The following is an 8,989-nucleotide window of genomic DNA, read 5'->3' as shown; positions in this document are numbered from 1 at the left end:
TACCGTAAGGGCGTTCGCCACACCAATGTGGACGCTCTGTCGCGCATGCCAACCACCTCCGAATGTGCATGCCTCCTGGGGTCTGGACGTTGCAGGCCTCCGGGGGACATATCGGTTCCGGTCTTGGCGGCCGCCGACGACGACGAAACATTGATTACTAATTCGATCGCACAACAGGGAAAAGATTCCCTGTTGGGGTTGCCCGTCACTGAATGGGGGCGCCTCCAGATGGAGGATACCTCCCTCCTCGGGTGGCGTCGTCGCGTCGGCGGTGCTGGGCGGGGGAGGGGTGATGCCGACGCATGGGAAATGGTGCAAGGTCTGCTGATGCATTGGGACGGGAAATCCCGTCGACACCGGCTGGTGGTCCCTTCTGGGTTGCGGGGCAAGGTGGTGTGGGCCGATCACGAGCGCCTCCTACACCTGGGGACCCAAAAGACCCTCGCTTTGCTCCAACTTGATTTTTTTTTGGCCAGGCATGACGAGGGATGTCGGGGATTTATTGGGGTCATGCCCTCGGTGCGCGCAACGAAAATCGCCAGCACGGGCGTCAAACCCACCTTTGCAATCAATCAAAGTGTCCAGAATAAACGAGCTTGTCGCGCTGGATATTTTGGGCCCATTCCCCGCCACCCCCAGGGGCAATAGATATTTGTTGACTGGTGTGGAGTATTTTACGCGCTGGCCTATGGCCTGGCCCCTTGCCAACCAGTCGGCAGCAGCCATCGTGGAGGCCTTTGTTCAGGGATACGTCCTGGACAAAGGTGCTCCGGAGCGGCTGCTGACCGACCAGGGCAAAAATTTTTCTGGCAAACTACTCCAACAAGTCTGTGAGCTCCTGGGCACGAAGAAAATTCGTACCTCCCCGTATCACCCGCAAACTGACGGGATGGTCGAGCGTCTGCATCGCACCATCACGTCAATGTTGTCACAGCAGGTTTCGGACTCACAGACCGATTGGGACCTGCAAATTCAAGGGGTTTTGGCGGCATACCGAATGGCCCCCCATGCAGCTACGGGATTTTCCCCCTTCTACCTCATGTACGGCCGCGAACCTGACCCGCCTGTTCGTGCCCAGCTGCAGATCCCCGCGCCGCAGGGAAAAACTAAATTGGCTGACCATGTAAAATTTAATCTGGCCAAATTAACAGAGGCACGGGATGCTGCCATGCAAAACTCTGACCTCCGTCAGAAAGCGAATGAGCGGCTCAGACTGGGTCGGGCGCACATGCTGCAGTGGAAGCCGGGGGACAAGGCATGGCTGCACTGTCCCCAGGTACCACTTGCAACCTCCTCTAAGCTGGTGCGGCCGTGGCGGGGCCCTGTGGAGGTGGTCGAGGTTTTGCGCCCGCAGTGCGTGCGCATCAAATGGGGGAAGCGGCGGTGGTCGTGCACCCCTCTAGATTAAAACCCTTCATTGCAGTACACATCCCCACTTCACACACGCGTGGCCAAACATGTGGGGGGTCGACCGACTCACTGGGTCCGTCTCCGTCGCTCTCATCTAATGCCTTGCCGGCTGTGCCACCTCCAGGTGCATCAGGAGTGACGGGCTCACGCCCGATCACCCCTCCTGGGGATGCCAAGGGTCAAGCGGCGTCGGATGAGGACTCACTCCAAGACGGACAGTTGCCACCTGACGGTCCGCCACCCGGGGTTACCCCGTGTGAGGGGCCCGCTGCAAGGACGCGCGCTAAAATGCGCAAACTGTTGTGAGGCCGGAACATGTGTACATAGGTTGTGTTCATTGTGTGTTGTGTGAGTGGTGTGTTCCCTGCTCATGGGATGTACATATGTTGGGTTCGCCATGTGTTGTGTGTGTGGTGGATTCCCTGCAAATTGTATAAAGGCTGTTTTTACGGAATTCGTATTTATTCGGGGGGGGGTGCGTCGGGTTGTTTTCTCTTCTCGCTGTTGCGTTCTTGTTGTGTTCTTGTTGTTGTTCTTGTTATTGTTGAAAAATAGTGAGGCACACGCGCGGTCAGGGGGTAAATGCGCTTTTATTGTCATTTTTTTTGTATGTTGGCAGCCGGGACGGCTGCAAGCTATGCGGGGGGGGGGGGGGGGGGGGGTGATGTAGGGGTGTTAGAGAGAGAGCCCGTTATGCATGGCAGCTTATGGCAAACAAACACAGTGGCGGGGCTACGTGAGTGCACGGGGAGGTGCTCTCTACGACGTCCGCGCCAGGTACCCCGGGGGGGCTGATTCAGAGTTATGATCCCCCGGGACCCCACCCCTCAGCGGGGGGTTGGGTATAAAAGGGGATGTAGCGGAGGGCTCGGGGTTCTTGTTAAGCTAACCAGTGAAGACTGAAGACGTCTTAGCTAGAGCCCTGGATTCCCCTGGTTCGCCGTCCTTATCAGGGCCGAACAGGACCGAGCCAGCGGCGTGGTCCCGAGGTCCAGAGCCGGTGCTCTTCTCAGCGGAGGTCTGGGACTCAGGGTACCGGGCCCGACTTACCAGTGTCGGGCCAGATAGCCTCCCCTAGCCCGTTAGAGGAGGACTAGGAGGCAGGTTAGGAAGTAGCTAGCGCGTGTATCCCCAGCTAGCCGGGTGAGGGGGCCGACACCACCTCTAGTGTTGTATGCCACAACCGTGCTGTGTGAATAAACCCGTGTGCCTCCAACTCCGGCGTCCAAGAGTCGTGAACTCTATTACACAAGTAAATTATTGAGTCATTTTAACAAAATTTAATTACTGCACCTAATTATGCTGCATCAGGTTACATCGTATTAACAATAAGTTATTTTTAAAAATACGCACCGTCTGCTTAAGTGTATGTACATCTTCTTGGTTCTTTCGGTAAAGTCACGTAGAAGGGAAAATAATAAAAAATAAAACATAATAAAATCATTCTCACAAAGTTTCGGCTACAACGCAAGCAGCCGTCCTCAGGTGAAGAATGAAACACCACCAAGCTTGGAGCGAATATTTAAGCTGGGTTGGCGGGGGAAGAAGAGCGCCTTGACAAAATAATTTGCATATCAAGAGGAATTTAGCATATTTATGGGAAATGCGTAGGAGGTGGGCGGGGGGTTTCAAAGTCATATTATGCCCGTGCATTATGCAGGATTAGCAGCATCAAAGGGAGGGGACAGGGGGTAGAATTAACAAAGGGAAGGAATGTTAAATTCCTCTTGATATGCAAATTAATTTGTCAAGGCGCTCTTCTTCCCCCTCCAACCCAGCTTAAATATACGCTCCAAGCTTGGTGGTGTTTCATTCTTCACCTGAGGACGGCTGCTTGCGTTGTAGCCGAAACGTCGTGAGAATTATTTTATTATGCTGTATTTTTATTATTTTATTATTTCCCTTCTACGTGACTTTACCGAAAGAACCAAGAAGATGAATCCCTGCAGTCACGAAAGTTTTAAATCGAAGTGAATGTACAACATAATAGTGTAATTCAAAACGAGTAGGCCATTGCATTCTGACGTCTGGGTCAAAATTGATCAAATTCTAAAACATTACCGACAAACTCCACAACTAAGATGCCACATCAACCACCGCCCCCTACTGACAGGCTCTTGTCCACATGCAGGCCGGTGCAGGGCCACCTCCTTGTGCCACACAGGGGCAGCTGCTACTTGGGGATGCTCTTCGAGTGTTTGAGACAAAATACGATACAAAACTCCAAGTTGCTGAGGCAATTAAGCAAGCACCATGTAAATGCAATTATTATTACATATCGAATGCTTGGGAGCTTATTGGCTCTCACTCCTGGTTAGAGATCTACGCAACCCACAGGTCCACAAAGACTGGCCGCTCTTGCCCTGCAGGTTGAACCTAGGAATTGAGCGTTCAACTTCACATTCTTGTCATAAAAAGGCCTGTGACAAAGGTGCGTCTATTGGAGCGACATCATCTCAAGCTACACATCTACCGGGTCTCCATTTGACTTTGTATTGTTTCAGAGGAAGTCCACCCACACCTCAACTTCCACAAACTGCTGGGAGTTTCCTTGCTCTGCCTCACAGTCAGAATTCTCCTCCTGCTTCACGTTGCCTCTATCGATGTGAAGGTCTGATTTTAGAGTTGAATCTTCATCTTCACATTTTACCTTCACATCTTCGCTCTTGACCATCACTTCTTCACATTTCACCTTCACCTCTTCATATTTCACCTTGATACCTTTAAAAGTGTCTAAGCTGGGATTTTCTTCCGGTTCTTGTTTAATGAGGGATGGGCTCATTGCGGCACTTTGACTTTCACAAGTCGATTTCAGACTCCACTCCTTCTGGATCTTCTGATGCTTGTGTGTTCTCTGGTGTGCATGAAGATTTGATGAAAGTGCAAATGTCTTCCCGCAAGGAGTGCACCTGAAGGGGTTCTCTCCCGTGTGTGTTCTCTGGTGTGCTACAAGAGGAGATGAACGTGCAAACGCCTTCCCACACACACTGCACTTGAAGGGTTTCTCTCCCGTGTGTGTTCTCTGGTGTATTCCAAGAGTAGATGACTGTGCAAACGCCTTCCCACAAACACTGCATTTGAAGGGTTTCTCTCCCGTGTGTGTTCTTTGGTGTGCTACAAGAGGAGATGAAAGTGCAAACGCCCTCCCACAAACACTGCACTTGAAGGGTTTCTCTCCTGTGTGTGTTCTCTGGTGGTCTACAAGAGTAGATGAGCGTGCAAACCCCTTCCCACACACACTGCACTTGAAGGGTTTCTTTGCCGTGTGTATTATCTGGTGTTTTGCAAGAGTAGATGACTGTGCAAACGCCTTCCCACACACACTGCATTTGAAGGGTTTCTCTCCTGTGTGCGTTCTCTGGTGTGCTACAAGAGAAAATGAATGTGCAAATGCCTTCCCACACACACTGCACTTGAAGGGTTTCTCTCCCGTGTGTGTTCTCTGGTGCATTGCAAGAGTAGATGACTGTGCAAACGCCTTCCCACACACACTGCACTTGAAGGGTTTCTCTCTCGTGTGTGTTCTCTGGTGTATTACAAGACAAGATGAACGTGCAAATGCCTTCCCACACACACTGCATTTGAAGGGTTTCTCTCCCGTGTGTGTTCTCTGGTGTGCTACAAGATGAGATGAAAGTGCAAACGCCTTCTCACACACACTGCACTTGAAGGGTTTCTCTCCTGTGCGAGTTCTCTGGTGCCGTGTCAAATTTCCAGTACGATCCATGCTGTATGCACCGAGCCGCGCAGAGTGCCTTTGCACCATTAGACTAATTCTGCAGAGGAAGTGACAGCTGCAGACAGAAAAAAAATATCAACACCATCTACACGTCAATATCGATACACAGAGGAATGCATATTTACACAGACAAACGTCTATACCTATTCATATATTCATGATATAGTGAAAAAGTGTCCCAAATTCATCACACGGGCTGTTATGGCACACAATGAGAAGGCAAATGGTCACACACATGCCTAGAAGCCCTCGTATCTTCAAAATGAATGTTAACCCAATACTCCGAGCACACAAAACGGCTGTCTGGCTACAAAAGTAATATTTATGAAAGCTAAATTCAGCTGACAAAGCGAAGGCTGTTGAAAATAATACTATTTGTTTTGATTTAAAGCTTTCGTGACTGCAGGGATTCATATTATTGGTTCTTTCGGTAAAGTCACGTAGAAGGGAAACAATAAAATAATAAAAAAACAATAAAATTCTCACGATGTTTCAACTGCAACACAAGCAATCTTTATCAGGTGTGGAAAAAACACACACCTGATGATGATTGCTTGTTTTGAAGTCGAAACGTCGTGATAATTTAATTGTTTTATATTTTTTATTACTTTATTGTTTCCCTTCTACGTGACTTTACCGAAAGAACCAAGAATATGAATACTATTTGTGTTACGCAGAAATCAATAAATTAATGTTGAATTGCAACTTAGAGGTGTGAAGCCAGGCACAGATGTCCTTGAATGCTGGGATGAACAGTTCTGACTTCAGCTGCACATGTGCTGTGATATCATCCTGACTCCATTCTTACAAATGTTTCCAGAGGAAAACAAAAATAAACTACCGTTTTCATATAACCTCCATGCTCAATAGCGTTAATAGACTTTACTGCAAATACAAACTTCACACTGTCACACACTCAGAGGCGGAGCCAGGATTTTCAGGTGGGGGGGGGGGCAACCCCTTCAGCAATGAAAAATAATAGGAGTTGTTAGTAAGTAAGGAGTTGTTATTAAGTAAGGACTTGTCCCTTGCTTTGTATTCGACGCGTGTGATCGGCATTGCGCTCGCTGAAGGTGTTTGCCTTCAGGGAAGTCGTGTACTGTATAAGCAACTGCGCACAATTCTGTGAGTCGCTTGTAACTGCTTTGCCGTTACTTATTGCCAGTTATGGACTCGGACTGTTGTCCTCTCAACAGAGTCTCTGGCACGTAATAATATGCCACACGGTGGCAGTGGGGGTCGCAAAATGTCGATTTATCTATATAAAAGGGAAATGTGTGGATACGTGTGTCTGTCTAGTCACTAAAACTTCAAATCTAGATATAAAATAGACTTTTGTATTTTGGCGGGGGGGGGGGGGGATGACCATGAAGTGTGTGGCGTCAACCCGCAACACACCTGATTTAAGCGCTCTGCAATACGTAGAGCTGTTAACAGCGTGCCGGGAGATTTTAGGTGGCGCTTCGCTCCTGGCCAATGAAGCCATTGGCTTCTCGGAGTTTCAATACATACCTGTGCGAAGAACGGGTACAACAGCTCAGACCACAATTTTCGGAAACCTTTTGACATCAACTATTTACCCCACACTTTCTACAACTTTTTGGACTTGTGAAAGCCTCTCATATATTTGTTGGTGGAGAAATGTACAAACAGCCCACCGGGCTTTGACAATACCTTAGTATCTGTGTATATATATGTAAGGTTTTTAAGAAATATATTTTTCACCCGGGCAAAGCCGGGTACTTCCGCTAGTCTTAAATATAAAGCAGTAAATACATCTGTTTGTTTGTGTGAAGCAGCAAAAACTCTACAATGCTGAGCTCTGGCGTCACAACTTATGCTGTCTGGAATTTCTAAGTGAATGCGACTATTTTAGGCTCGCCACGTCATTCCCTTCCTGAGTGGCCAAAATCGACCTTACGTAGAAGTGGATTTAGGTTGAATTTCCTGGAGTGAAAACATCCGATTTAGGTAAATTGATTTGTTTCGACTTTTTTATTTCTTGCAAGCATAATTTTTCGTCAGGGTTTTTCAGTGAAATAAGGGAATATGAAATTAATCCAAGACAAGAATCCAAGTCCCGGGCGAAGCTGGGTAGTGAAGCTAGTCTTATATATAAAAAGTCTCCGCGCGCTCGCGCTTGCGGGGGATTTGGCTCTCGGACGGTGGCCTTTACGTAGAAAAAAATTTGACGAGCGACACGCCCTAAGTCCCGCGGTGGGAATAGGCTATTCCGTTTTCCCATCCGTAAACGTTAAAGTAGTTTAATTAACACATTTGTGCCGTTTCTATTATTCATTATTTACTTATTGCACGACATCGACCGTACCAACTGACGCCAATTGCGTGGGGGGGCGGACCCTACCAAGTGCTGCGCGTTCGCTCCAGCTCACGGGGGACATTTCCTTTTACGCGTTTTACAGGCAATACATACACACATAACGCTGCGGATATTTATTCACAGTGTCATGTCCTCTTGCCCCCCCCCAACACGATGCGTTCAGTTTATACTGCAGACTCCGTAGATCATATTTCAGTGCTTGCATACCATTATTCTTGCACGCCCGGGGGATGCTGGGGGGAGGGGTAGTGGCCCAGCCCCTAGCCTGGCAATGTGCCAACTCTGCTGCCTCGCCAATGTAGGCCAGGACGGGGGCTACGCATGGCACAAGGCCTCAACATGGCTATGGTAAGTACAAAGTCCATTGCTTCTTACGCTAACAACTCAAGTCCATTGTTTACTATTGTTAAACACATTAGTTGACAAACATTACTATAATAATGTTTGTGTGCAGATAAGAACTCACGTTGATTGCTTATTATTATTTAAACAATACGTTGCCAGATATTGTGTGCAGATAACAACTCAGGTTCATTGTTTACCATTATGAAACAAGTTGACATGTTACAATAATTATGTTTGTGTACACAAAACTCATTTTGGATTTTTAGGTTGCTCATTTTTCCATTTTTTGCTGTCTTTTATGACGCTGCCACGGTCTACTGCCAGTCTGTGATTTGATTATTTCTTCAATAAATTTATATTGTTTCCATCGCTCACGTCACGCTATTTCCTCATACGTAGTACTGCCATACTGATAGCTGTGCCATCATCGGGGATTGCTGTGCCCGTCGATGTGTAATGCGGGCGTAAGCGACCTTCCGGATGTAACGTCACGGGGAGGTGGAGTCATGTGACGTGGGAGGAAGGTTCGGGTCCTTAAGTGGTAAAACCGGAAGCAGTCGGGAGTTGGTGGGAGACTGGAGAAGAGTGAGGCCACGCTGGGCAAACCGGGGAGGAGCGGCACCGTCGGCCAGCGGTGGCCAGCCTGGGGACAGTAGTGGGCTACTGGAGGGAGTGAAGCTGCAGCGAGTACAGCCAAGTAGGCTGTGTAAGGGAGGCAGCGGTGAGACTGCCAGGAGCTACGGGAGCGACAGAGGGAGACAGCAGCGAAGCTGCCAAGGAGCTACGGGAGCGACGGAGACCAACAGCGGGGCTGTTGGCGGTGACGGGAGCGACAGCGAGTCGGCACCGTGTGGAAGAGAGCAAATAAAGGACAGCCGTGTGGGGAACAGAAACCGAACCAAATAAAGGACACTCAGCCAGAGATCGTGGTCGAGTCTTTTATTACACTGGTGTCAGAAGTGCAACGGCATGTCGAAGCAAGTAAGGAAGAAAATTATTCCGGCGCCAGCATCGGCTTCTTCGTCCGACGACGACGACCTCCCTCCAACCATGGATTCTGCTGAGGTGGTGGAGGAGAGCCCTGCTGAGGCGAGCACGGGGACTGGAGTTGAAGATGTCGCCGCGGGAGCGGGCCCGTCAACATCATCGGACGC

The 8,989-nt window shown here is 49.0% G+C and overlaps 1 protein-coding gene across 1 annotated transcript; it reads right to left on the bottom strand.

The window, feature by feature from the left end:
* Window positions 1-2,075: 2,075 nt before the first annotated feature.
* LOC144737561 (uncharacterized) lies at window positions 2,076-8,275 on the bottom strand. The gene is made up of 2 exons (XM_078620315.1): window positions 6,548-8,275; window positions 2,076-5,204 (listed from the first exon to the last, which is right to left on the bottom strand). Exon 2 carries the CDS (start codon window positions 5,174-5,176, stop codon window positions 3,911-3,913), a length of 1,266 nt encoding a protein of 421 aa, XP_078476441.1. The 5' UTR covers window positions 5,177-5,204; window positions 6,548-8,275; the 3' UTR covers window positions 2,076-3,910.
* Between the last annotated feature and the right edge of the window lie 714 nt (window positions 8,276-8,989).

Source organism: Lampetra planeri, chromosome 71 (assembly GCF_965212315.1).
Source record: "Lampetra planeri chromosome 71, kcLamPlan1.2.h2, whole genome shotgun sequence".
Lineage (NCBI taxonomy): Eukaryota > Metazoa > Chordata > Hyperoartia > Petromyzontiformes > Petromyzontidae > Lampetra > Lampetra planeri.
This window is presented reverse-complemented; position numbering and strand designations above follow the sequence as displayed.

Excerpts from the sequence above, each read along its gene's own strand:
- LOC144737561 (XM_078620315.1), bottom strand. The coding sequence starts at position 5,176 with ATGGTGCAAAGGCACTCTGCGCGGCTCGGTGCATACAGCATGGATCGT.